The sequence below is a fragment of the Caretta caretta genome, chromosome 20 (assembly GCF_965140235.1).
Source record: "Caretta caretta isolate rCarCar2 chromosome 20, rCarCar1.hap1, whole genome shotgun sequence".
Classification (NCBI taxonomy): Eukaryota; Metazoa; Chordata; order Testudines; family Cheloniidae; genus Caretta; species Caretta caretta.
Window position 1 is genome coordinate 22077929 of NC_134225.1, and position 27220 is coordinate 22105148.

Below are 27220 nucleotides of genomic sequence, written 5' to 3' on the forward strand. Positions count from 1 at the left end.
CCATAGCAACCAAACGAGATAGAGACTGACAGGAGTTAGCCACCAATCGGACAACGCGTGCTGACGGGGCGGGGCGAGGAGACGCTTTCTGGTTGGCGCGCGTGCCCTGCAGGGGCGGGATGTTTAAGATTGACAGTCCATCTGGCGAATGGGAATCGCGAAGAGATCTTAAATCCCGGCGGGCGCCGGGGCTGGCCCATGGAAAAGCAGCGTGGGCGGGCCGGGCCGCTCCGGAAGCTGAGGGGGCCGGGGGGAAAATGGCGCCCAGCTCGAAATCGGAGCGGGGCGGCCCGGGGGGGAAGCGGGGCCCGGCTGGGGCGGGGGGCGGATCCTCCTCCGGGGGGGTCCGGGGCCGCCGGGAGCACGTGGTGCGGCAGCTCGACCGGGTCAAGGTGAGGGGGGGCCTCTGTGGGGGGGGGGGGGGGCAAGCGGGGCGGGGCGCCTCATTGGCGGGGCCTCTGTGGGGGGCAGGGCGGAGGGTCATTGGGGGCGGGGCGGCTCATTGGTGGCGGGCTCCGTGGGGAGCAGGGCGGAGGGGTGGGGGTCATTGGGGCGGGGGGGCTCATTGGGGGCGGGGGGGCTCTGTGGGCAGGAACCTGGGGGGCAGGGCGGAGTGCTCTGTGGGGGGGGGCGGCTCATTGGGGGGGCTCTGTGGGGGGCGGGGCGGGGGGCTCCGTGGGGGGCGGGGCGGAGAGGTGGGGGTCATTGGGGCGGGGGGGCTCATTGGCGGGGGGTTCTGTGGGGAGGAACCTGGGGGGCAGGGCAGAGTGCTCTGTGGGGGGGCGGCTCGTTGGCGGGGGGGCTCTGTGGGGGGCAGGGCGGAGGGGTCGGGGATGGGGGTCATTGGGGGCGGGGGGGCTCATTGCCGGGGGGTTCTGTGGGGAGGAACCTGGGGGGCAGGGCGGAGTGCTCTGTGGGGGGGGGCGGCTCATTGGCGGGGGGCTCTGTGGGGGGCGGGGCGGGGGGCTCCGTGGGGAGCAGGGCGGAGGGGTGGGGGTCATTGGGGCGGGGGGGCTCATTGGCGGGGGGTTCTGTGGGGAGGAACCTGGGGGGCAGGGCAGAGTGCTCTGTTGGGGTGGGCGGCTCGTTGGCGGGGGGGCTCTGTGGGGGGCAGGGCGGAGGGGTCGGGGATGGGGGTCATTGGGGGCGGGGTGGCTCATTGCCGGGGGGTTCTGTGGGGAGGAACCGGGGGGGCGGCTCATTGGCGGGGGGCTCTGTGGGGGGCAGGGCGGAGGGGTCGGGGGTGGGCGTCATGGGGCGGCTCATTGGCGGGGGGCTCTGAGCTGGACGTGGGGGTTAGGGGTGGGGCGGCTCATTGGTGGGGGGCTCTGTGGGGAGGAATCTGGGGGCAGGGCGGAGTGCTCTGTGGGGGGGCGGCTCATTGGCGGGGGGCACTGAGGGGCGGGGAGCTCTGGGGAGGGGGTGTGGGGACAGGGTGGGGATGAGGGACTAATTGAGGCCTGCGGGCGGTCCTGTGAGGAAAGGTTGGGGGGGCTTATTGACCGGGGAGCGCTGAAAGGGACACTGAGGGAGGCTCCTGAGAGGCTGGATGGGTGGAGGAGGGTGAGGCGCTCACGGGGAGGGGCCGGGGGGCTCTGTGAGGGGCCGTTGCACGGGGAAGGGGGGCTGACTGATTGGGACTGTGGTGTGATTGTGGGAGAGGGGAAGGTCTCTTGGGGGGGGGACAGTAAGAGGCTCTGTGCAGGAAGAGGGGGCGGTTTCTACAGAAGTGGGTGAAATTACTTGAGCAGAGAGCTGGGGATAGAACCCCAGACTACTGATTCCCAACATTTCCCCACCTAGCCCAGTTCATTAGATCCCTCTGATCCAGGAGTCTTGGCACCTAGTTTTCTATGTCAGCCTCTGTTCTGCTGCCCTGACCCTGCGGCAAGGCTGCTCCATGCAGCCATTGCCCCAAAAGTCCCAGCCCTGGGGGCTGCAATGGTGAGTTGTCAGGAGAGCCCAAGGGCAGCAACTAATGTGGTCACCGTTACCAGAAATAAACGCCCATGACTCTGATATCTGCTCATATAGCCCTTGCTCACACTGGAGTTACAAGCAGAAGGCATCCACAGGCAGCAATTCAGGACATATTTTGGGTACCCCCACATTAGTGGATATCTTGAGCCTGCTTCTTGTTGGATGTACCCCCGAGCCTCTGACACTTCCATTCTTTCCAGATCAGCGGGCAGCTTTCTCCACGCCTCTTCCGCAAGCTGCCCCCAAGGGTGTGTGTTTCCCTGAAGAATATTGTTGACGAAGATTTCTTGTGTGCAGGGTAAGATCTGGCATTTCTCCCTTAAGCAGGATGGCAGGGCCAGCCATCATTCTCAGCTTGACTTCCATGAGGACGGGGGCAGACAAACTCATGGGGAGCTTCCATGCCCAGCAAGTTTGATGAGATGGGGATGTGAATGCATGTGAGTGCTCTGGGCTGAGCTACACTCCTGTGCTCATCTTCCAGACACATCTTTCTCGGCTTCTCCAAGTGCGGGAGGTACGTCTTGTCATATACCAGCAACAGCGGTGATGACGACTTCTCCTTCTACATCTACCACCTCTATTGGTGGGAATTCAATGTTCACAGCAAGCTGAAGCTGGTATGTATGATGGCCCCCCATCTGGCGCTGGGGGAGGGAAGGCTCCTGAAGGAACTGTGTGTGGTGAATGAGTTCACAAGGAGTAAAGACCCACTTCCTGCAGATATTCCCCCTCTGGGCTGTGATCCAGAGGTATCTACTGTTAATCAGGGTTAGGTGTGGCCAGTGCTTGGAAGGGAGACTTCAAAGGAAAACCCAGAAAGGGCACTGGGGATTCAATAGGGGACACTCTTTCCTTTGGGTCATTGCCCCTGTATGAGACTAGAGGGTGCTGTGCGGAGCACTGTTGCCCAGTCCAGTTGTAGGAGGTACTATGGTGCAAGAAGCATCACCTTTTAAACAAGGCATAAAACTGACGCCTCAATTGCATGCATTTTGCTAGAGCTGAGGAGCTGCTATCCTCAGATCCCCAATCAGCTCATCACAGTTTGCCTCCCGAAATTTCCCCCCTGGTTTCAGTTCTTCCTATGCTAAATGCTAGTGCAGTGTTGCTGTGCACTGTCAAACTACTGTTGCGCTCCACCCCAGAGGCAGCTGTATGCAGTGATTCTTGTCTATAATCTGTTTGTAACGCTAAAGCATTTTGAGACCCTCCTGAGTGAAAGGGGCATCTGAAATGTAAAATCACATATCTTCTCTTTGCTAAACCAAACATCTTTCAGAGAATGCCTGATCTCAGCTAAGCCTCTTAAAAGACATTCCCAAGTAACTTTGGCTCTACAGTTGTCTGGTGGGGGGTTGAATTCCAGATCCCACTCCTTGGATTCAATCTGATTTGCTCTGTTGTTCCCACAGGTACGACAGGTTCGCTTGTTTCAGGATGAAGAAATCTACAGTGACCTTTACCTGACTGTGTGTGAATGGCCCAGTGACTCCTCCAAGGTCATCGTCTTTGGCTTCAAGTGAGTTCCGTTGAATGAGTCTGGTCTTGGGGGGTGAGGGAGTGATTTGGACAGAATTTGTGTTCCCTCCTGCACTCCCAACTTCACATCCCGCTTAAAGGAGGCTGAGAGACCCACAGCAAATTCTTCACTGCTGCCGTCCGCCTCCTCCCTGAGGGTTTTCTGGGTGATAGTCCTGCCTCTTTAAAATAGTTACAAATACTTTACTTAACACACAAGTGCAGGACTGACAGCCTTGGAAACTGACGTCTTCGTCCTATCCACAGATTGAGTGCAGCCTGGTGAGCACAGGCCAAGCCTTCCCTTCAGCCTCTCCCTGCGCACGTACACACTGTCACCTCACCCCAGCCCTAGAAGATGGAGTGCCTAAGGCTGTCAGGAGGGGGGAAGCGGTGCTTTGGGATATTAAGGGGAGAACCGTGGCTTGGTTACTCTCCCACCTCCTCCTGAGCTGAATCTGAGGTTGGAAGAGCCCGATGCCCTGACCTGGCAAATAAGAGAGACAGGTGGGGTGCATCTGCTGTGGTTGGCTAGCAGAATACAAACTCCAGTCAAGAGGGGCTGCAGTAGGGTTCCAGTTTAGGGAAAGGCCCTTTATCAGTTGAAATGGTTTGACTTCCCTTGTTTCTTTGTTCACTTTTTGAAAAAACCTGCTTTGTTCTCCATCTGTTTTTAATGACTGTAAATACTTAGTTTTGTGTTGTTAGACTGGCAAAGATATGTGTGTTTTTGCTTTTTCCTCTACATTGTATTTATTTGTGATACAATAGCACCTTGAACCCCTAGTTGTGGGCCAGGGCCCCATTGTGCTGGGCGCTGCACAAACTCAACCAAAAGACTGTCCCTGCCCCAGAAAGCTTGCAATCAAAGTAAATGTTGATGTTTTAATCACCCAAACTGGGAATGGGGGTGGGAGCTCTGTGTAACTTCACTGCATGTGAAACGTGTTCCTAAAGATCTGAGAGCATTTCAGTCCTGCCTCTTGGCCCCAAGGCTCCTATAAAAGAGAAATAATAGTTTAATTTAGTAGCGACTCCAGTTTTGATTAAATCCTTTGAAGAGAGAACCCATTTGCCTCCTCTCCCATGTATTGACTGGCTAATAGGCCTGATTTGGAAGCTAGGACAGAGATCAGGGATGGAATATGTGGGTTTAAATGTGGGAGACGAGGGTTTGAATCCCTGAACTTCTCTGAAAGTGACCAGAGGTGTCTCCTGTCTCCCTGGCAGCACACGCTCCGCAAACGGCCTGCTGATGAACATGATGATGATGAGTGATGAAAACCATCGGGATATTTACATCAGCACGGTGGCCATGCCCCCACTCATGTACTGTCCCGGCTGCAGGGATATGGCCCTTGCGCATCCAGGTGAGCCAGGAGGACGGTTCCGTAGCTGCAGAGAATATGCTCACCAGGAAAGCTGATGTACATCTTCCTAAGGCGGTCAGATGAGGCAATCTGTGACACTTGGAGCTTTGGTGAAGGTGGGGTGATAGACTTGGTGATGGGACAGAGAGAGGTCTCCTGATTGGTTTAGGGGACAGTTGGGACTCCTGGGTCCTCTTGCCAGCTCTTCCACTGACTTGCTGCATGATCTTTGGGCAAGCGTTCATCCTCTGCCTCAGTTTTCCCATAGGTCCACACCATGAGGATAATGTAATCTGATTCCCAGTGGGGTTCATTTAGTGTTAGTAATGGAAATGTTCTTAACCTGCCAGGCGCTAGGCACGTTCGATGTGGGTGACTCTGGGACTGACTGCTTGTCTCCCACGTGCTGTCTGACCCCCAGCTGTTCTTGTCTTGTGGGCAGGGATGGTCTCACTTGTCCCTCTCCTTGTGTGTTCTCAGGGGACCCAAATGCCCACTGTCTGCAGCATGGCTTCATGCTGCACACCAAGTACCAGGTGGTCTATCCTTTCCCCACATTCCAGCCAGCCTTCCAGCTCAAGAAGGACCAGGTGGTGCTGCTGAACACCAGCTACTCCCTCGTAGCATGTGCTGTTTCTGTACACACCGCAGGTAAGAGCCTTGCCTCTTTGGGGGCAGCTGGGATTGGAGAGCGTTAACGTGCGTGGACTTCTTCCTTGGAAGATACTGTGTTCGGAATTCCAGGCCTCGCTGGGTGTTTCAGCAAGGTCAGCTGCGAGGTTATGGATGTGTTGGAACAGCTGCTTAGTTTAGTCTGTCTAGCCAGGGTATCTTCTCTCCCTCATCTTAGATTTGGAGGGACCATTAGCTCATCGAGTCTGACCTCCTGTATACCGCAGGCCAGAGAACTTCACCACCATCCTTCTCTTCCAACCGGCTCGAGCATCGCAAGTACTAGGTGTGGCGCTTTCAGCAACCCACGGGCCTGTGGCTTGGGCCAGGGGTTGGAAACCCCGTGGATTCAGAATGAGTGCAGTCCACCGTCAGTGCTGTGAAAGCGCTGCTCAGAGAGGGGAACCCAGGGGTCAGTGGAAGGTCTGGTATCTTGCAGGTCTCTGGGCCTGGAGATGAGTAAGTGATGCATGGGAGAGCTGGCAGTCCCAGCTTCCCAGGGTAACGTAGGGCATTCTTTGTAGCCTTAGGTGTTGCAAGATGCATCAGACCCTCAGGTTCTCGTTCCCCACTTAACAGCTGCTGAACCACCTGAGAACAAAGCAACCGCCTCGGCCTTGTGAGGGTTTGGATTTCCAGCTTCCAACGGTCTCAAGCACTAACCACAAGGGAGGGAAGGATGGTCTTGTGGTAGGGCCCAGTGGCCTGTTGCGCCAGGTGCTGTACAATCAGATGTTCCTGCCCCAAAGAGCTTGCAATGTAAGAAAACCAGCAGAGGAAGTGTGGGGGCAGGGGGAGTGAGCCTCTCAGTTTATATATAGTAGACAGTGTGGTCTAGTGGATAGAGTATTGAACTGGGACCCAGGAGACCTGGGTTCTATTCCTGGCTCTACCATTGACCTGCTGGTTGACCTTGGGCAAGTCACTTCCTTGTCCCGTGCCACAATTTCCCCATCTGTAAAATGGGAAGAATGATACCAACCTCCTTTGTAAGGAACGTACATCTGAGAAATATGTACCTAATATGAAAATAATACATACCCCTAGTGCAGAACAGGAAATTGACATATTTAGAAAGCTTGAGTTGACCTCAAAAGATAGTTGGTTTTCCCCTGATTCTGTATCTCAGGGGTTTTCAACCTGTGGTCCACGGACCCCGAGGGTTCACAGACTATCTAAGATTTCCAAAGGGATCTGCACCTCCATTTGAAATTTTTTAGCAGTCCACAAATGTGAAAGGTTGAAAACCACTGCTGTATATAATCCAACTCATTAAAATTTGAGGAGAGCTCACAGTATATTTTAATTTATTTAAATGATTTGAGTAGAGTATAGTGAGATTAGGTTTTAACATGGGTGGTTGTCATTTCACATTTAATCTTAGGTGTATTTTTTAAAAGAAAATGTATTTAATTTAAATAAGCTGTTTTCAATAAATGCAATTTTAAAAAAGAATCACTTTTTATCACTGATTTAAAGGATTGAGAAGTGCTTTGAGATCTGCTGATGAAAAATTAGAGCTAGTGATTATCCACTCTGTCCACCCCCTGGGGGCTGCATGGGTTAATATGTGATTGTAAAGTGCTTTGAGATCCTTGATTGCAAGTTGCTGTAGCAATGTACAGGTATGTTGTCCAGATCTTGCAGCCGGGCACAATGGGAGCGTGTATTGTTCCTGGGTGCCATAAGGTTGCTCCGGTTCCTGAGGCCTGAACGACTTGGTCCAGGGTGGGTGTCCCATACCTAAGGGCAGAGTGGAAGGATGTTCTGAGGTGTGGAATCTCCATCATTGGAGGTTTTTAAGAGCAGGTTAGACAAACACCTGTCAGGGATGGTCTAATACTTAGTCCAGCCATGAGTGTAGCGGACTGGACTAGATGCCCTCTTGAGGTCCCTTCCAGTCCTACAAGTCTAGGATTCTATGTTTGGGTGAGAGAAGTTGATAATGGAGCAGAGATTTGGTGGGTGAGGTGGGAAGCATGTAAGGGACACATAGGGGAAGGGCCTCAAAGGTGAGAATCTGATGCAGTGATATTGAGTCTCTTTCTAACTCTCCTACGAGAAGTTGGAAGCACATGGCGTGCTGGTTTCCCAGTGTTTTAGACATTGGGAGAGGTAAACTTGACCCATGTTAGCTAGCACTGTAAAGCTGTGGTGGCTTCCTCCAGGAGACCAGCCCAATGTGTGTAATCTCTCATTTCAGAGAGAAACTTGCTGCTAAAATGATGACACAGGGAAATGTACAAGGGGTGAAACCCACAGCCCACTGGTGCGATGGGGAGTTGTCTGGGGTATGTTAGAGATGGTTATGTTTTATTCCAGGGAAATCCTGGTGTATCTACAAGCAGGTTTGAGAGTCCAGAGCAGGAGGCTGGGAGTTGAGACTCCTGGATTCTGTTCCCAACTGTGCTCCTGCCTCTGCCACTGGCTCACTGTGTGACCTGGGGCAAGTCACTCCACCTTTGTGCGCACATATTTGCGGCCGGGACCTGCCTCCTTTGCACAGGAGCTTTGGAGACTCAATCCTTTAACGTCTGCAAAGCACCTTCAGATCCCAGAGAGCCAGCCTCAGGGAGGGGGTGGCTGTTCTGTGAATTAAGGCTTTGCATTCATTTCTCCTTAAAACCCGTGGGAAGTGGGCATCCAATCCCCTTCGATAGCTCTCCGAAGCTCAGCCGAACTCTGAAATGATGTGCCCAGCCACTGCATTCCGTTATGGAGCCCTGATGAGAGGAAGCATGGTCCAGTCAGGACTGGCACCAGCAAAGCAAGCACATGCTTGGGGTGGCACAAATTCCAGGGGGGCATTCCAGCCCCCCCTTTTTTTTTTCTTTTTTTTCACTTGGGCAGTTGAGCTCTTGAGGCGGCAAAAAACCTAGAGCCGGCCCTGGGAGACCTGAGTTCAGACTCCGTGCGTGACCCCTTTGCCTTGGTTCCCCCCAGCCCTACCTCCCAGGGAGTTATTAGGGGAAATGCATTAAAGCTTGTGAAGCCCTTTCAGGTGCACAGATGGGAAAGCATTGCACAGAAGCCGGGCGGTACTGCTGACCCCAGAATCCTGCCCGTCTAAACGGAGGCAGAGTTCTAGCACACTCCCAGCATCTGACAGAAGAGGGCACGTGTCATGTGCCCCCATGTTACAGGTGAGGATCTGGGACCTGAGGCGCAGAGAGGCTGAGTTGCAGAGCCCGGGGAATGGTTTGTATGCCGTGCCCATCACCCTGGTATCAGGGCACTCGGTGCTCTATCCACTAGACCTTTCTGCTCCCACTTGTGCAGTGGAAAATGCTGAGGGATGTCTCCATGGAAACTGTTCTCTGTGTAGCTGTGGCCTCTTTAACCCCTTCCTCACCTCTCTCTGGTTTAGAGGACAGCAACTTCTGCCAAATCCTCTATGACAGAAGGAACCAGCCCCAGTCGCCCCACGCGGGGGCTTGTGATGCTGCAGGTGCCATGCAGTGCCCAGTGGGTGCGGAAGATCGGATGGAAAGAGATGGCTGCCCTTGCCGAATGGCTGCCGCACCATCGTCCGCCAGCAGAGCTTCCCAGGGCCTGGAAAGCCCCATCAAACCCATGGAGCTGTCGCCAGCCGTGGCCAAGGCAAAAGAGTTTGTGGCCGATATCTTCCGACGGGCCAAAGAGGCTAAAGGCCCAGCACCAGCGGAAGAGGAGGAGGTGGGTGGCGGCCGGTTTGAGTGCCGTCCTGCCCAGGAAGCCAGCCCACACAGATCCCTGTCCCAGGGCACCCCTGCTGATGCACCATGGGAGGCAAGGCTGTGCTCAGGGCCCTCCGGGAGTTACTGCCGCCTGCATCATGGCCTCTCGTCTCCCAGGGGAGACCGAACTCCAGAAGGGGATCAACCCCCGAAAGATTCTCCCCTTGCCGGACCGGAGATGGAGAGCCAGCCGGCTGAGCCCGGCTACGTGAACTACACCAAGCTACGCTATGTCTTGGAGCCCAGCGACCTGTCAGAGCCGGAGGACGGTAAGCAGAGCTTAGGGAGGCCAGTCCACTTCTCGGTGCAGGGACTGACTCGCTTAGGGGCTGGGATTGTGTGTAGGGCTGAGCTGACTGGTAACTCGAGGGGTTTTCAGCTGGACCCCGGGTCCTTTCATCCCCAGTCTGCTTGGAATTGGACTTATGTGCGTTGTAACCGAGAGCTGTTAACGGTCTAGTGCCGGCTTGTGCAGTGAGTTTGGGTCTCCCTCTGGTTCCCAGCAGTCAGGCCTCCATGCTGCTAACCCCCCACCCCCCCTAGTGCTACGAGGCCCCCCCCGCTAGTTACTGGTTCTGTAGTTCTCAGAAGGGGCCTCTGGCCAATGGGGCCCTGTCCCCTCCCTTGAGGAGATCTCTCTATAGCAGCCCTGCTGCCCAAGCCCTTGGGGCACGTCTCAGGCTCTGAAGCCTGGGCTGGAGCGGGAGAGCCAGAGCTCCAGCTTCAGCCATAACGTCTGCACAGCTGTTTTCGGAGCATCAGCGTGAGCCCCACTACCCTAAATCGGGACCTGGGCTGGGAGGCTCCCTGCCAGCTGCAGCGTAGGTGTGCCCTGAGCGGCCAGTCTCTGCACAGGTGCTGAAAGGTACCTGCCTCCTTGGCGCAGCACACGCCTGGCCCCAGGCTGCCCAAGCAGTTCTGATCCTGTCAGGGTCGTTACTGCTGTCCCTCCCTTACCAGATGGCACAGGTGTGCTCTTGCGCTTTCTCTCTTCCTTGCCGCAGTGAGCAGAAAGCTGGTTAATGAGGCTCTGAGAGACACCAAAGCACTTGCCTGCCCCAGAGTCCCACCCGAGCCTCCCAAACAAGGACTCAACACATCTGAATTGCCAGAATCTTCCCTGACTTTCCTAAATGTTCCTGTCCCAACTAATGTTGACTGAGGGATGGACCCCTTAGTTAATTGTCCTTATCCCTCTTGGGAAGGTGCCAGTTCACTTCAGCAGGTCTAGCTTTTTGTAATTAGGTTCTTTCACTGCCCCGTCTCTGTCCCCACCAACCACTGGCCCAGTCTGGTGCCTTCGGTTGTATTGCCCAAGTGTAACTGAAGGCATGGTTTTATTTGTACCACGGTAGCACCTAGGAGCCCTAGGCATGGACCCGAACCCCAAACCAAAAGCCAGTCCCGGCCCCACAGAGCCTACAATCTAAGCATTGGAGCTTGGGGAACGATTCTACTTGCAGTACAGGAGTCCTAGCATCTGGCTCGTTCTCCCAGAGCTGTATTTACTCGGTAGGGCTGATGGGAGCAAGAGCTCTGGTCTGAGCTGGCTCGGAAATGCACATGGAGCAGGTCTGAGCAGGAAGAGCCATTTGTAGCTAGCCACTCTTTGGAATATATTGCACTAAACCAGGGGGACTGAAACCAGTGTTTAATTCCTGCTCAAGACTCTTCCATGGGGGGGGGCGACTTTGCAGACCGCTTTCCGGTTCCTTGGATTGCAGGCCCAGCCACTTCGCCAGCCATGTGGCCTCTGCCTCATGCTGCCTTCCCTTTCAGAGTACGAGGATGACAAGATCTCACTGCCCTTTGTCGTAACTGACCTGAGAGGGCGAAACCTCAAGCCGCTGAAGGAGAGAGCCATATTCCAGGTCAGGCGTGGCCTCGGGCCCTGGTCCTGTCATGTGGGGGCGGGGGTGGACTTAAAGGGACACTGTCCGCTTGAAATCTAGTCTGTTTCAAATAATGAGCTAACACTCCCCCAGCTGCCGGTTTCTGGGGTTTGACAGCCATGTTCTCTTACCACTGAATGCATTTGATCTTGCCTTATCGCTGGAAATGGAGGGTTTGACCATATGCAAAGGCCCGTGTGATGTATGAGGCAAAGGGAGAAGTGTCTGACCCAGTGCTGTCCACTTAGGTGTCTGCCGTAACAGTGGTGTGTGAGAGACTTGCAGATAGACGTGGGGGTCCTTTTCAACGCTTTCATCAGCCGCTGCTGCTCCATAGAGATGTAGTCTCCATGGAGACTACAAGTCCCAATGTGCAGTGCTTTGTCCAGAGCCGAGTGTTGCGTTTTAAGGGGTCCATTCCGAGCCTGGCAGCTGAGAGTAACGCCCTGGGGCGAAGACTGACCATGGTGCCCTGTCTCCAGTCCACCTTCCCCAGAGGGGCAGCCGAACTGCGCGGATTTCACAAACGCTTTCTACGTTCACAAAAATTCTGATTTTTCACCTTATAAGTGGGAGGCCGATTCCTCCCTAACAGAGGGGAGGTTAGCTGTGATCCGCAAGAAGCATGAGGGCTGGGGGCGGGAAGTGTGAATGAGGAGTGTGCTCTAGTGCAGGGGTTCGCAACCTTGTTCTTTCCGAGGCCCCTCTACAGCCCACCCGTGCTACGACAGCTGCTTTTCTGCCTATAAAAGCCAGGGCCAGTGTTGGGGGGTAGCAAACAGGGCAGCTGCCTGGAGCCCCATGCCACAGGGAGCCCCAGGAAGCGAAGCTGCTCAGGCTCTGGCTTCAGCCCCAGGTGGTGGGGCTCAGGGCCTTGGGCTTCAGCTTTCTGCCCTGGGCCCCAGTGAGTCTGATGCTGGCCCTTCTTCACAGGCCCTTGAAACTGCTCGCGGCTCCCCAGAGGGCCCCGGCCCCCTGGTTGAGAACCACTGCTGTAGTGGGCAGAGCACTGGACTGAGACTCAGGAGACCTAGCTTCCATTCTTGACTCTGCTGCTGGGCGAGCCACATCCCCCCATGCCTAAGTTTCCCATCTGTAGCATGGGAGTAATGATACCGGTCACCTCTGTACAGCGATGAACCGCACTCGGTGGGGGGGATTACTAATGAGCAGGTCTGTTCTGAGGGGGGCTTCGTGTCCGAGCCGTACCGTGTTTTTTGTCCACTGTTGGTCATAAAAGATTCTGCCAGCCAGAGAGGTGCCCCCGTCCTATCTGTCTCGGCGCTGATGGAATTGGTATGGGGTCTACGGGCTTCAGCTGAGATGGGGCCCTAGAGCACCAAGCACCGCACAAACACCCAGTGAGGGCTCCTCCCTCACAAGCTTACAGCCAAGATAAAGGGCAGAAGAGGTGAAGCCTCTTACAGATGGACACGCGTACTGCCCAGGGCCCAAGGTCACACAGCGAGTCTGGCAATCAAACCCAGCTCTCTGGAGTCCCAGCGAGCATCACAAGCGGCTCCTCCCTCTAACCTGGCTGCCAGCCCAGTAGGAGGTAATGGGCTTGTTCATGAGGGCAGAGCTGGAGCCCGCAGTTCAAACTTTGGTCACAGTTCTGGTGATGGGTGAGCTGAGTTGACTCTAGCTTGTGCCCTCGGAGCAGGGCTGGACGTACGTAGCTAGAAGCTTGGAGCAGCCTGTGTCTGTCTGTCTCAGCACAGAGCTGTGGGGTGGGAAAAGGGGCCCTTTCTGCGGAGTCCCATCGTGGGGTGGAACTGTACTTTGAGGAGTAAGTTCCCTGGATCAGACATCTTGTGCCTCAAACACAAAGCTTTCTACCTAGCCAGGGCCCACCTAGCATGGCTGGGCTGAGGGCGGGAACTCAAGTGACAAGCCCTTAGGACTACGGAGAAACAGCTGCTGAGGGTTCTGGGTTCTCTCCCCCCATTGCAGGGCCAGTACCTGACTGTGGAGCAGCTGACTCTGGATTTTGAGTACGTCATTAATGAGGTGATCCGGAACGACGCCTCCTGGTCCAGGCAGTTCTGCTCTTTCAGCGACTACGACATCGTCATCCTAGAGGTGAGTGTGCGTGAGCATCCCTTCCCCCACGGAGCCAGGCGAGCCTCATGCTGCCTCGCGAAGCCATCAGGCAGCGTTGGAACAGGACCACCTCCGGCTGGGTGACTTGAGAGCCGCAGCGCCCTGTCTGGGCTGGGAGCCAGCACAGAGGTGTAACCCCCAGCGGCTCTGCCAGCTGCTCCTCCAGCAGGATCAACGAACGTTTGTTGGCTGCCACATACTGGAGCAAGGAACCGGCCAGACACTTTAGTGCTGCCTCTGAAATGAAACCGATTGGAGTAGCCCTCCTCTGTAACAGGGTGTGGCCAGGGGGTTCCAGATCCCGGCGCTCAATGTGGGGCGGCCAGCATTGCATGCCTGGGAGCTGTATCCTTCTTGGGTCCTGTCTGTAGGTGGCAGAGTTGAAGGGGTCCTTGGGGAACCTGGTGGGGAGGGAGAGACGGTCTGGCCAAGAACCTAGAGAAGGGGCAGGTGTCAGCCTCTGCATTTCCCCCTGGCTGCTGTGCTGGGATCAGGGGGGTGTCAGAGGGGAGTTGATTGGCACCTGCTCCCTCTTTGGGGGTGGGGATCTCACTTCCTGCTGCAGCACCTGGCTGCTGACCTCTCTGGGGGACAGCTGTTGGAGCTTCTGACTAACCTAATCTGAGGGGGGAGGAGGGGTCAGGCGCCCTCCCTTTGGTGTTGCTGTTTCAAATCTCGCTCACATTTCTACTGTCTTGACTCTGCAGTGCCCGGTGCGTGGTGGGGAATCCCAGTGGACAGGTGTCTCTTGTGCAGATCAGCTGCCCGGGGAAGGTGGGCTGAAGAGGTGGCTTGTGGGGCTGCTGTACTTGGTGTGTGGCTTAACGGAGAGCCCTGGTCTCTGGAGGTACCGTCCAGGGCTAAATACAACCAGGCCACCCTTCCTTCTGCCTGATCTGCCCTGCCCAGCGTGATCCATGCCCAGCACTGCTCTGCAGTGATCTCTGCCAGGCTCTGTTACCCCCTTGCCAGCTCTGAGTAACCTCCCCGAGTCAACTGTCCAATCCCCTCCCTCTAGGTGTGTCCAGAAACCAACCAAGTCATCATCAATATCGGATTATTGCTCTTGGCCTTCCCATCTCCTGACGAAGAGGGCCAGCTTAGGTGAGTACAGCCGCTGCCGAACTCCCCCTGTGACGTCTCTCCATCCCCTCAGCGTGTGCTTTTAGGGGACCCAGTCCCCACAGAAGGGGCAAGAACTGGGGTGAGGGGAGGTCACAGGGAGCAGATGCCTGGGGGAGGGGCGGGGGGGGAACTTGGAGGAATTCCAGTAGCAGCAGGGCAACTCCCTTGCTAGAACCCCTTCACCCAGCCTCAGTCCCTAGCAGGCTCCAGGGGTCCTGGTAACTGCCCAGATTGTACGTGGGGCTTGTGTGCCGTGGGGTTTGGGGAGGAAATAGTTAATTTCTAGCCCACTCCCCTATTCTAACCTGACCAGGCCGGTGTGTGTCCTGTGCCTCCCCTCCAGACCAAAGACCTATCACACCAGCTTGAAAGTGTCCTGGAATCTGAACACTGGCACCTTCATCACCGTCAGCGTGGGAGACCTCACAGAAGTCAAGGGGCAGACCAGGTGCGTGGCAGTGGCTGGTGCCTGCTCAGGTGTCCCTCCCCAGATGGCTGCGCTGAGCTGGGAAAAGAGACCCATTCCAGAGAGCTGGGCTTGGGTGTGGAGTCCCAGGTCCTGGCTCCCTCAGACCTTTGCTGGTTAGAATCAAGAGCCCTTCACTGAGCCGGTTGCCACCCCAGTTCAAACCTCCCTTTTCCGAATCAAAATGGCCCTGCCTTCCAGCGTTCTCCGCTGGGAACACAACTCCCTTCCACTGTATCTAAGCTGGGCCTGGGGTGTCCGGAGGGCCTGCCGCTGCTTGCCTCCAAGTCTGGGGCTGTGGGGATCTGATCAGCCGGGTACCAGCTGCGTAAGCTCAGCCCCAGAACTGCCTGGCGCTTGCGTTTGACAGCGCTAATACAAACCGCTCCGGGCGTTGCCTCAGGGAAAACCACAGGCTGGGGGCCTCGCCCAGCGGCCCCTGCCCTGCTTGCTCGCTCACAGTGCTCTTCCCCTGGCCGCAGCGGCAGTGTTTGGAGCTCCTACCGGAAGAGCTGTGTGGACATGGTGATGAAGTGGCTGGTGCCAGAGAGCAGCGGGCGATACGTCAACAGAATGACGAACGAGGCACTTCATAAAGGTAAACGCCCCTTCCCTAGCCGGGCGCTGAGCCCTGGAGGAAGGGGCTGCCCGGCTTCCCCTCTGGCGTGCAGCCAAGCCCTGCTGAAGGCTAAGGATCTCCTAGCAAGGCCTGCGTGAGTGGGACGGGCCCCGGGCAGTGTGACGCAGCATGGCTGGCTGCCTGCTTCAGCTGGAAGATCACCTTCAGCACGCAGCTTCCCTGCTGCGTTCTGCTGCTCAGTGTGCAGACACGCAATGCCCTGCTACGCCCCCAGCCTTGTGAGCCTGCCTGGGAGGGCCATAGAGCCCTGGATCCACTCGCTTGGCTCCAGACCTGTGCTCTGCGCCCCTGCCAGCAGGAACGTGGCACTGCAGCCGGCTGGGGCCTGTGCAAGCCATGTGCTGTGCGGCTGGATCTCAGGGAAGCTACTCTCAGCTCCAGCTTAAAGGAGGTGAAGTGTCTGGGCTGTGCTGCCAAGGGCACGGTTCCCTCCAGAGCCCAGCACGGGGGGGCCGCCAAGCTCCCTGGCGTGTTGCGGGACAATTACTTTCTGCGCTGTTGGTTGCTTCTGCTAGACAGCATCCTGCCCCAGACTCCATGTGTGGGGGTGACCCTCTCTGCCCTCTAATCTCAGCCTCCCCTGTTCAGACCTCCTGGGGTAGATCATCTGCCCAGTCATGGCTCTTCGCTGCATGGCCCCCGGTTAAACCCCCCACCTGCCTCTTTTCTGCACCGAAAATAATTGCGCACTCCTAGATCCCTGTGTATCGGTGAAGGCCAGAAGGGGCTGCTGGGATCACGCAGCCGAGACCCTTGCCCCAGGGATTCCTGCAGGCGGCCCATGGCTAAGTTTGGGTAGATGGGTTAGACACAGAAGCCAACGCCCCAGCAGTCCTGGTGCAGATGGTGTCTGACCAAACCCCTCCCAGCCTGGACCCAGCTGATCCCTTAGCTGGAGCGCTGGGTCATGCCTGGAAGCCCTAATGGGAACGAGGGGGAAACAGGTGCAGCTGCCTGGGCTGTTCCAGGGGCAGCTGGTCCCCGCTCTCTGGGTGCAGGATTCTGTCCCATCTCTTCCCCATGGCTGCCATCTCTCCAGGGCCTGCTGTTCCCTCTCCCTCCACCCCGTGTGTCTCCTGACTCCGCATCTGAGCACGGGAAGGCCAGAAGGCTCCAGACCCACTGATGGAATTCTGCGCTTGGCTGGCAGCTGAGCCAGGCAGAGCTGTCCCCATGTCAGTAGGCAGGGGAGGGCAGAGCCGTGCCTGGGATGTGGGGTGGGTGTGGCAGGCATGCCGTGCTGGGCTTTAATCACCATCCCCTGCACTGCTGTGAGGGAAGACCCACACGCTGCACTGCGCGCGCCCCTGGCTTGACCCCTTGCTGCACGGTGGCTTAGCCACGCTGACTCCTGGCCTAGGACCCGCCTTCCTCAGCGGATCCTGCCACGTTCCTTTGCCATCAGTGAAGTGGAGAGACTTGGATCTCCCCCCCAGCCCAGCTAGCCGTGGAGCCGAAGGAGCGACCCCCTGCCCTCATCCACCCAGCCTGGGGAGTGGGGAAATGGCCACCACGTCCGCTCCTTAAACCCATCTGCTCTTTGATCTCTCTAGGCTGCTCCTTGAAGGTCCTAGCAGACAATGAGCGCTACACTTGGATCGTCTTGTGACGCGGAGGCGAGACTGGTTTGGTTCCTGCCGTACTGTACGTCGGATTTAACTACCTCCTCCTGTTTGAGTTTCGTTGGGTTTTAATTTCTCTTCATCCTTTTTTTTAATTAGAGTAACTCGTGCTTTTGCTGAAAGTGGATGTAAGTAGGAGTATCCCTAGGGGAGGGGGAATGCCTGTCGTCCGAGGGCCCAGCCCAGGGTCTGCTCTGGGCTTGGACCTTGAGTCTCTTGCCTCTGCCAGCGCCTACGGGCGGCTCTGCCGGCCGGCGGCGTTGCCTGTGGTGCATGTGCTCAGCTGGGGCTAGAGCCGGTGCAGTCAGGCTAGCGGGATGCTGTGGCAGGGGACCTGACCCTCGTCACCGTCATCTGCGGTGACTTAGCAGTAACATGCCCTCGCTCAGCATGAGCAGCAGGGCTCGTCCGTGGCACTTGCTGCTAGGGCCGGGGTCCACCCTCTCTGGCGACGGAGCAGCGTCTTCCTCCGGCTCAGGACACCACTTGAACCATCTCCCTTCTCTTTGGAGACGGTGAATTCTTCTTTTAATACTGCTCAGGCCACGTGCTGCCAAAGCCGCCAGCAGCACGCCTGGCCCCTGAGGAGAACGACCCGCGCGGCCCCTCTCCTGGTACCGCTCTGTTGTCATTGAGTCGTTAGCTGCTGAGGGGGCGAGAGGGCAGCATTCCAGCTTCCCCCAGGTGTAGTGCGATCCTGTGGCAGAACAAATCTCCCGCCCTCCTGGGGGCCAGACTTCCCAGTTCTGTTCAATGTATATTTAAGTGTCATTCTCTGTTTGGTGTTTAAGGCACTTTTTCCAGTGGAGGAGGTTTTTCCTTTGAGTCCAGATAACACACCTCTCCCCCGCCTGCACACTTTGTGGATCATTCCACAGTCCCCAGCCCCACTGTTAATCATTTAGTTTCTCCTCAAATGGGCTTTTGTTTCCCTGTAATAAACGTTTTAATTTCCAAGCCACCGGCTCGCGTCGCTTTCTGCTGCGGGCGCAGGGGAGGGTGCCTGGCCCTGGAGTGCACCTGGCCCTGGAGTGCACCTGTCGCGCAGCTCTGGGGTCACTTCCCAGCTCCACCACAGACCTGAGTGGAGTCATGTCAGCTGAGCTTTTCAGAGTAGTCCAGGGATTTAAACCCCCTGCCACTAATTCCAGTGGTCAGGTGGTTTGGGTGCTAGCCTGGGACTTAATACCTTGTGTGGCCGTGGGCCAGTCACTTGGTCTCTGTGCCTCAGTTTCCCTCTGTACAATGGAGAGAATAGCCCTGCACGCAGAGGAGCTGAGAGGATAAATACCTTAGAGATACTGCAGTGATGGGGGCTATACGAGTACCTCAGATGTGTTTTGAAAAGTACCACACTCATCTAGCAGGTGTGTCTGTACATGGAGGATGGTGTGGAGCGACCTTCCAGGTGTGCTGAGCACCATGGGACTAGGCCGTGCTCTCCCGGATGAGCGAGATGCATTCACCCGCAGCACAGCTGGAAGCTTCCTGAGCGCGGTCCAGGCAAACGGCTCCCGCTGCCAATAACCAAGTGGCACCGGAGGCAAAGAACACGGCTGAATTTATTTCTCTTAAGAAAGAACTACAAAAGGTAGAAAACAGCGTTTGCACTCTAGACTACACACGTCTACATCATCCGATCACAGGCACTGCCCATCTCCTGGGCCGGGACACCTACAAAAGCTCTTCACACTCCACGTGAAGGCTGCAGCGCAGTCCACGCCTGCGGCTGCTGCACAGAAGATTGACACAAAATATATATTTTATACAATATGTAGATTTTTGCAATAAACATCTATCTCACAGGTTTAAACCACTGGAAAAAGTGAACAAATAAGGCCATGATGGTTGGAAAAAACCCAAAAATATCAAGTAATTTATAGCTTCACCAATCTCACAATATTTAAGTGGTTTATAGAGTAAGGATTAGTCATTACATACAAAAGCACAGATTTCTTTTCCTCTTTAAAACTAGAATATCTAATATTCAATTACAACCCGGTAGAGTAGAGCTTGGTTTCTGGAGAGGAGCCGAGACTGATTGACTGACTGATGGGCTCTTGGTTACTAGCGTAGAGGAGGGACGCCAGGGAGAATTTTGATCTGTTCTCTCAGAGCAAAGCCAGGGGATAAGCAAGATCACAGACCTGCCCACTGACTGACCTGGGGCTCAATTGTCTCCCAGCCAGCCCGGAAGCTACCTGTGGGAGAGGGTATTTTTATAAGGCAGCAGCTCAAAAGAAAGGCAAGATCGTGTCTCTGGCCGTCCTGCTCTGTGGGGGTGCAGCGCAGGAGGGGGAGGGCAGGTAGCTTTTAGCAGAGGGCTCATGCCACAAGTCTGAATTGCAACATGACTGGACAGGCCTCGAGTGTTCCTAAAGCCAAAGCCAGGTGGGAACTAAACTGCGAAGGGGGTGGGGCACAGCTGCCCTCGTATTGTCCTACGCTTTGGCTGGAAGCAAACAAAAGTCAAACTACCTATTTCTTGACGTTTTTGGTGGCTGCTGCCTCCCTTCCGGCTGCTGGACCAGGGCCGCCAGAGCTGGTGGATGTTTCTCCCGCGGTGGCTATGATGCTCTAGCTCCTGTGGGGGTGTGAAATATGTCTTCCTTGCCCCGGGCTGGTCTAAAGCTCGCAGTGGCTCTGAGCTCTGGCAGGTGGCAGTCAGCGTCCCAGGTGGGCATGAGAACTCTGTGTTGACGTTAGCCGTTTTCTCAGTGGGAGGGGCGAGTCCCCTCTTGCAGGGTTTGCATTGGGAAACGTGAGGACATTTTGCTAGCTGAGGGGGAAGCTGTAGAAGACCCAGACAAGCGGCAAGGACCCTTTGCTGTGAGACGCGCCGGCGGTGGCCTGGCATCATGGCAAGTGGTTGGGATCTAAGTGAGGCTGGGCTGGTGGCCAGAAGAAGGGGTGTTGAGCTCAGTTATCCTCATTCTCTCCACGTCCCCTGCCCTAGCCCTGCAGGACTGGGAGCTACAGCCTGGGTCAGTTCTCAGCAAATCACCTGCGGGGGTTTCAACACTATTCTGTGAAGGGGGGGGATTTGGCATCTGGGTAGGGCCCCGCCTTGGAGACACTGAGCATGCTCAGTAGCCAGCAACTCCTGCAGGCGGGGAAGGTGCTGGGCACTGTGTCTGCTTGGGCCCGGGTGCAGGTCCTTTCGAGGCGGAGACTCTCCTATGGAAGAGCCCTTGTCGAAAGCAGTGCAGCACCCAGCTGGAATTGCACTTGGACAACGAGTGGGTTCCTGTTACCCAGGCAAAAGGAGCCATCCTGCCTTGCCATGCCAATTAAAACAGCAACACAGGGGAACACAAAGCCAGGTACCTGGAAAAGGGCAGAGAACCGGCTGCAAGCGGAGTCCAGGGAAATTCAAAGCTGGCTGCATTCAGCTAGCTAACTAGGCAAGATGGGACAGCAGGGGGCACTCTGCTCTGTGCACTCCCAGGAGATGGCTTGGAGGGTTGGACTCCTGACGAGCCATGAGGGAGCAGGGTGAGAAGAGCGGAGGGTGGTGGTGGTGGAGGGAAACTTTCCTTATTCCAATCCCCAAAACCCCAGCCAGAACATGACCCCTCACTCTGACTGGCTGGGGGAAAGCAAGGGACATAGTGTAGCCTCCCCAGGCTGCTGAAGCCCCCCATCCCCGGGAGAACTGCCAAGGGGAAAATGCTGCTTCCCCACCCACCATCCCGGGCCAGCTGATTGCTAGGGCGCTGCCCCCTGCCATAGCCTCGCTCCACCCTAACCGGCTGAGACCTTGCTGATGCCTTGTCCGGATTCATTCCCGTTCTTTGCCCTGTCTGCCCTGGCATTGCTGGGGTGGTGGCTGGCGGGGAGGGTCCCTGCCAGGGGCTGTGGGTCACTGCGGGAGGCCCCAGCCTTCCACAGCTCTCCTGGACCTCCAAGTAGAAATGCCCTGCCCTTGAGGGAGGTTAGCGGAGACCCAATTTCTTACCCCATGTGGGAATGAACAAGGGGAGCACCAGGGGCTCACTGGTGCACCTGCTGCTTGAGACGCTCGCTCTCCCTGCGGCTCCTGCGAACCTGACACGTTGCCAGGATGAGCCCTGCCCACGGGGGCTGGATCTGCGGGAATCCATGGCCCCAGCTGATTCAGAAATGCCAGAGAGCGGCAGAGCTGGCCAGCTGTCTGCCTGATGAGCTCTGAACCCACAGTATGTCTCAAGGGCAGGGACCAGTCTCTTATTCAGACCCTCCAGCCGCCTGAGTCTTTTCTATGGAGACGAGGTCAGAGGTCACCTTACGATCTTGGGGGGAGATTTCAGGGGGTAGGTCAAGATCTGGGGCTGAATACGATTGCCAGGAAGCCCCCAGTGTGGGGATTCAGGCATTTTAAACTGCCCCCGGGTCCTGCAATGCTGCTGCTCAGAACCCCTCCCTTTACAGCCCGGCTCATGCCTAAGCCCCTTATCCTACATCCAGAGCAGAGATCGATGCTCCAGCTGTCCCTGTGGCTTGCTGTCAGCAGGGTAGGCTGCCCCCGTGGGAGCAGTTTGCTTGGCCTGGTATCCTAGGTCTGTCCCTGGGACTTCGCGGGCCGCAGCAGAAAGGGGAATAGGAAAGGCCGGGTCGGCTGCTTGACCGAAGATCAGAGCGTCCGTCCAGGACGGTGCGCAAGGGGGTGCTGTGGAGGAGGCTAAGAGGTCCCCAGTATGTAAGAGGCTCCCAGTATAACCAAGTACACTGGCCAAGTGTACGGAGCTGCGATGCACCAGCTGCCAGCCCAGCAGCGCCAAGCAGGGGTGCAGCTGGTAAGGCAGTGCCAGGTGCAAAGAACACTAGCAGTAGGGGCAACATGGCCCACAACACAGACTGGCATACAGGGCAGAGCTGGGAGGCTGCGTGCCATGTGGCCAAGCAGCCACTCCCTGGAGCCAGCCATCGCACGGCCCTGCCTGTCACATGCAGGCCTGGAGGGAGAGCTGGAGCTTTGGCAGCAGCTGGACTTGCCAGGGGATTCCTGGGGAAGAAGGTCTCCAGGTCTCGTGACCACTGGCCACTTCGTGGGGTGAAGAGCTAGGACTGTGGGCAGAGAGCAGGCAGGGCACAAGCTCTAGGGCTACACTGCAGACGAAGCTGCAGTGTAACCATCGCAAGTAGCCAGAGGTGCTGTGAGTGAAGAACTGCCCGTGAAACAGCTCTGCTCTCGGGAGACTCGTATTCCTCCAGGTCCTGCCTGCCGGCTGGGAAGACAAAGAGCAGGAGCCCCAGACGGGGCTGCTGGTTGCAAAGACACTGGATCTTGGACACCCCTTAGCACGAGCAGCCAGAGCTCACTGGGTCGACCAGGGAGGATTTAAGCAGGGATGCTGGGAAAACAGCTTCTGTGTAAGGATGGGAATGTTGAGGTCTGAGATCCCAAGAGGGAAGAAAATACACGAGAGAGAAGAGATCCAAGACCAGGAATGAATGAAATAGGCCGGGGGAAAGGACGTTGTCCCCCCCTCCCACCCACCCGGTTCCTGGAACCCGCAGGACCAACCGGCAGCGTGATGTGCGGGAGGGGGAAGGAGATTCCAAGCGACTGTACCACTGTTTAGCGGAGAGGAAAACGAAGCTGGGAGGGATTGTGCAGATGGGGGGAGGGGGTATGTAACCCCCCAGAGCCAACTCCCCAGGAGGCAGTGACAGACTCAGTGATCCCGACATGATCGCGCCAGGGCAGCTTTGCCATGGCTCATGCTCTTGCCCACCTCAGCCAGGTTGGGGCCTACTAAGGGGCCGCTGGTCTTCTGGCCATGGCTTTGCCAGTTCCGCTGGTTCTGTGATGTAATCCACCACTGCGGCCAAGAGGAGAAATATCCACTTAGCCCCCGTCCATCTCCCCTGCCCCAGCCTGTTCTCTAAGGAGCCTCCTGGCCGGGGCTTCTCCGGCAGCCTGAGGATGCTCCGGCAGCTGATGCGAATGGCACAACAAATGCATGTTCCCTAAGGCACGTGGGTTCTGCTGCATGTCCCCTGTATGGCGAGCGACCCCTGAGGCCACACAGAGCAGGCTGGAGCTGACCCGGACCCCTGATTTCAGCCCTGTGCAGGCAGGCCGACAGGTGAGAGAGGGCAGCGCTGAGCAGTGCAGGTAGCAAAGGGGCTGGGCCCTGGAGCTGGAGCTGAGCACTCTGATGACACAGAGCTGGCCATGCTGCCTTTGCCAATGGGAGTCATTTATAAATGACCTCTGCTCTCAGCCAGGGGCTAGCGTGGCCAGCCCCACAAGCCCTGCTGGGGGCTCCCCTGCACTAGTCCCTTAGCCACTAAAAAACGAGGGGACACGTCCTTTTGATTGTGCAGCTCTCGTCCCTGCTGGGCCCAGGAAAAGCCTTTAAAGGACGCTACCCCTGCTCTCGCTGAGCCATACCTAGCCGCACCCAGTCCCTATTTTCCCTGGCCGGGGGAAGCCGTGACTGGACCAGCTGGGAGCCAGACTGGCTGTGCAAGGGGTTTGCTGGTGGGAGGACTCTGTGCTTGGCTTGGTGCCTTCCCACGGGGATGGTTCAAAAGGGACTGGCCCGCGCGGACAGCCTGGACCCATGCAGACAGGGGGCTGGTCCAATCACTGCCTGGGTGAGAATCCAAGTGAACTGGCCCGCTGGAACACGGCTCTGACAGCTAATAGGGGCTGGCAGGTGAGGGGCGCCTGCGGCTGGATGGGTTAAGAAGTTCCAGGATGCTCTGCCAGATCTGGGAAAGTAAAAAGCAGCGAAGCTGGAGCCTAGCAGCCGTGTGCCTGGCTGGGGAGGGAGCTGCTGCCCCACATGGCAGGAGAGCAGCCCTGCAGGAGCCAACCGGCCTGTGGGGTCAGAGCAGGGGCGAGGGGCGGAAGTGGTGTTAAATGGCATCTTACTTCGCCTCCCTCCTAATGGGTGCCCTCACTGCACAAGCCTTCTGCAGCCCACAAAGCACCCGTGACAGGGAGCGGGGCCTAGCCCGGAGCTCGGCTGGGGGCAGGGGTTGGAAATGAAAGCGCTTTGCATACCACTTGGAGACAAGAAATAGCTCATCTTTATCGCTAGGCAGCAGCCGGGAGGAACTGGGACACAGGACTCGGCTCTGGCTGTGTGGTTCTGACTCCAGGCCCACGCAGGCGTCTCTCTGGCCTCTAGCTGGAAGGCAGGGCTTGCACAAAGATCCCCCTGGAGTCCGTCCGTGAGAGCTTGGAGGGAGGTTCCAGAGGCTCGGCTGTCAGGCTGGTGGAGTCATTGGAGTTGAGGGAAATCTCCTGCTGCATCTCGTCGTCGCTCTCCTCCTCTTCCTCCTCCTCCTCGTCTGAGTCAAAGAGATCAGGAACGAGAGAGGGTGCTGAGTATCTGGGCGCTGGACCGTCTGTGCCCTAAACCCTGGATTTCTGTGGTCCTGGCCTTACCCCTCATGGCCACACCCCCTCTCCCGGTCCTGACCAATCAGGACAGTCCCTCCTAACTATTCCATTGTCCCATGGCTGTGGCAGATCTCCACATGGACCCATGCATTAATGTGATGGGGAGCTGGGCTCCTGGCTCCAAGAAGGAGCCCGCGTCTCCTCTGAAGCCCCTCTGCGGCAGGGCTGGAGGGGACTTGATATGCGGGGGTTGAATTTTTTGGTTCAGGGCCCTGGTGGCGTCTGCTGCTGGACCGAGCGAGCTGGACCGCCGGGAACTGTGGCTCTTGGCAGCTTAAAGGCAATGGCCCCATTCGCAGAGAGACGTGGCAGGTGGGCAGTTACCTTTGTCTGGGTCCAGCGAATTCAAGGAGCTCGTCAGGTTAGCAAACTGGAAAAGACAAACAAGGATGAGCACTCAGAGCCCCCTGCCCTGCTGGCGCTTAAACCCCTCTCCACCACAGAGCGAGACAATAGCACATGGGTTGGGGGGACCAGCATCCCCTCCCTCTCCCCTCCATTGCAATGGACACCTCTGACAAGGGGGCACCAGGACTTCAGAGAAACACATTTCCTGTACAAGATAGTCTAGTCCAGGGCATCAGCCCTACCCGCTGCACTGGATCAGAGCTAGGGCCTCTCTCGCCTGGTAACCCCGCCTCCCCGCTGCACTGGATCAGAGCCATCTCGCCTGGTAACCCCGCCTCCCCGCTGCACTGGATCGGAGCAACAACCCCTCTCGCCTGGTAACCCCGCCTCCCCGCTGCACTGGATCGGAGCCACGACCCATCTCACCTGGTAACCCCGCCTCCCCGCTGCACTGGATCGGAGCCACGACCCATCTCACCTGGTAACCCCGCCTCCCCGCTGCACTGGATCGGAGCCACGACCCATCTCGCCTGGTAACCCCGCCTCCCTGCTGCACTGGATCGGAGCCATCTCGCCTGGTAACCCCGCCTCCCCGCTGCACTGGATCGGAGCCACGACCCATCTCGCCTGGTAACCCCACCTCCCCGCTGCTCTGGATCAGAGCCATCTCGCCTGGTAACCCCGCCTCCCCGCTGCACTGGATCGGAGCCACGACCCATCTCGCCTGGTGTCCCCATCTCAGCTTCACTTGATTTGGCCCATCTAGTTCTTAGTGTGGAAAGGCAGGGTATACTAGTGCCTCAGAGGAAGGCCCCCGCCACCCCACAGAGCAGCTGACCTAATGCTCTACGGGGTGGAATTCCTTCCTGAACCCAGATGTTTCCAGTCGCCTTAGCCCTCTCTGCACCTGCACTGCAGCAGCATTCCCAGCCAGGATGAAATTCTCCAGCCCTTTCTCATGTCAAGTTTGACCTGATCCTTGGGTTCTGGGGGGATGGGATGAATAGATCTGACAGCCAGAAAGGACCATTCTGACCTCCGGTACCACAGCCCTGCCCTGGGATCCTGCTGAGCTAAGCTACAGCGATGTTTCCAAAAGACAGCCCGTGCCGACTGAAAGAGGGCAAGTGATGGACACTCCACTGGGTGCCAAGGCAGCTGGTCCAATGGTTAATTCCCCTCCCGGTTAAAAATTTGCCCCTTCTTTCCAGTCTGAATTTGTCCATCTTTGGCTCCCAGCCATGGGGGTCTGGTTCTGCCTTGTCTGCTGGATTACAGAGCCCCCTGCTCGGAGATCTCCCCGTGAAGCATTGACGGAGCAGCACCCACCTCTCCCATGACAGCGATGGGGGTCTCTCCCTTGGCCTGGGCCACTCGGTGCTCTATCAGGTAGTACATGTACTCGTCATAGAGGAGCCGGATGAGATGGAAGGAGCCAAAGCTGGCAGCACTCCTCAGGGTCAGATCCCGGATTACCATGGAGCTGTGGAAAGAGAGCCCGGCTCTGGGGTTACCCCTCCCTCTCGATCAATCATCCAGTCCCAGACTGGGAGCAGGAGAGGGCAGGAATGTACCTGTAGAAGGACCACTTGAGGAGGAAAAGCTTGGCAGCCTTGGGGAAGCTGGAGCTGCCCTGGTGGGGCTTGAGGACCTGGGTGACCACCCCGTCCAGCCACACCGCCCACTGCTCCAGGGAATTCTGCTGCTGCAGGGTCAGCTTGAAATCCTGCTCCAGGCGCTGCACCACGCGGTCCTCACAGCGGCACACCCACGAGGCCTGCTCCTGTGGGCGGGGGGGAACGACAGGGACATCAGCACCTTCAGAGAGGGGAGCAACGCGGCCGAGGGATAGGGCCAGGGCTGGGCACTGGAGAAGTCACATCCCAAATGTGGCTCCAGCCCCGTGAGCTCAGCCCCGTCCACACTGTGACCTCCAGGAAGTTATCGCTGCTTGCGAGGCCCTGAGGGGCCAGCTCCATTTGCCTGGAACACCGGGAGTTCGGAGTCCCCAGGAATGTTCCACTGCCAATGGGCAGAACCCTCGGGAGCTGGGGGGAACTGGAAGAGGGACACAGGGAGTCCCTGGCCTCAGCTTAGCAGACCCAATGGGAGGGTGGCGCACAGGGAGGAATGGAAGGAGCCCCTGGGGCGTGCAATAAGCCAGCCTCTGTCAGGGGTGCCCCGGGCACCTGCGGCCCCCCCACCCCAATGAGAATGGCTGGCGTTTGGCACCTCTAACCAGCAGACCAGAGGTGACTCAAATTTGGCATCCAGCAGCAGAGGCAGCTTCAGAGAATTTGGGTCTAGATCATTAGGATTCACAACCTGTTGCTTAGGCAGCAAAGTGTCCTTATCCGCATTTTCCA

At 57.1% G+C, this 27220-nt stretch overlaps 2 protein-coding genes across 6 annotated transcripts in view; one reads left to right on the forward strand and one right to left on the reverse strand.

Annotated features, from left to right (window-relative positions):
- Positions 1 to 227: 227 nt before the first annotated feature.
- DCAF15 (DDB1 and CUL4 associated factor 15) lies at positions 228 to 18064 on the forward strand. Of its 2 annotated transcripts, none has more exons than XM_048832101.2 (13): positions 228 to 392; positions 2181 to 2278; positions 2465 to 2600; positions 3396 to 3502; positions 4732 to 4871; positions 5352 to 5522; positions 8911 to 9528; positions 11039 to 11130; positions 13105 to 13233; positions 14273 to 14358; positions 14693 to 14827; positions 15328 to 15443; positions 17039 to 18064. In XM_048832101.2, exons 1-13 carry the CDS (start codon positions 258 to 260, stop codon positions 17092 to 17094), a joined length of 2019 nt encoding a protein of 672 aa, XP_048688058.1. In that variant the 5' UTR covers positions 228 to 257; the 3' UTR covers positions 17095 to 18064. The 2 variants fall into 2 exon arrangements, with proteins under 2 accessions (XP_048688058.1, XP_048688059.1); XM_048832102.2 differs by having other exon boundaries at positions 14723 to 14827.
- A 587-nt stretch (positions 18065 to 18651) lies between these two features.
- RFX1 (regulatory factor X1) overlaps positions 18652 to 27220 on the reverse strand; it is a 52254-nt gene continuing 43685 nt past the window's right edge. For all 4 annotated transcript variants that reach the window (XM_048832088.2, XM_048832089.2, XM_048832087.2 and 1 more), the window contains 4 exons: positions 26429 to 26637; positions 26184 to 26337; positions 24831 to 24876; positions 18652 to 24394 (listed from right to left, as the gene is read on the reverse strand). In XM_048832088.2, coding sequence (XP_048688045.1) covers positions 24228 to 24394; positions 24831 to 24876; positions 26184 to 26337; positions 26429 to 26637 — 576 coding nt within the window. In that variant the 3' untranslated portion in view covers positions 18652 to 24227. The remainder of the gene's footprint in view (positions 24395 to 24830; positions 24877 to 26183; positions 26338 to 26428; positions 26638 to 27220) is intronic.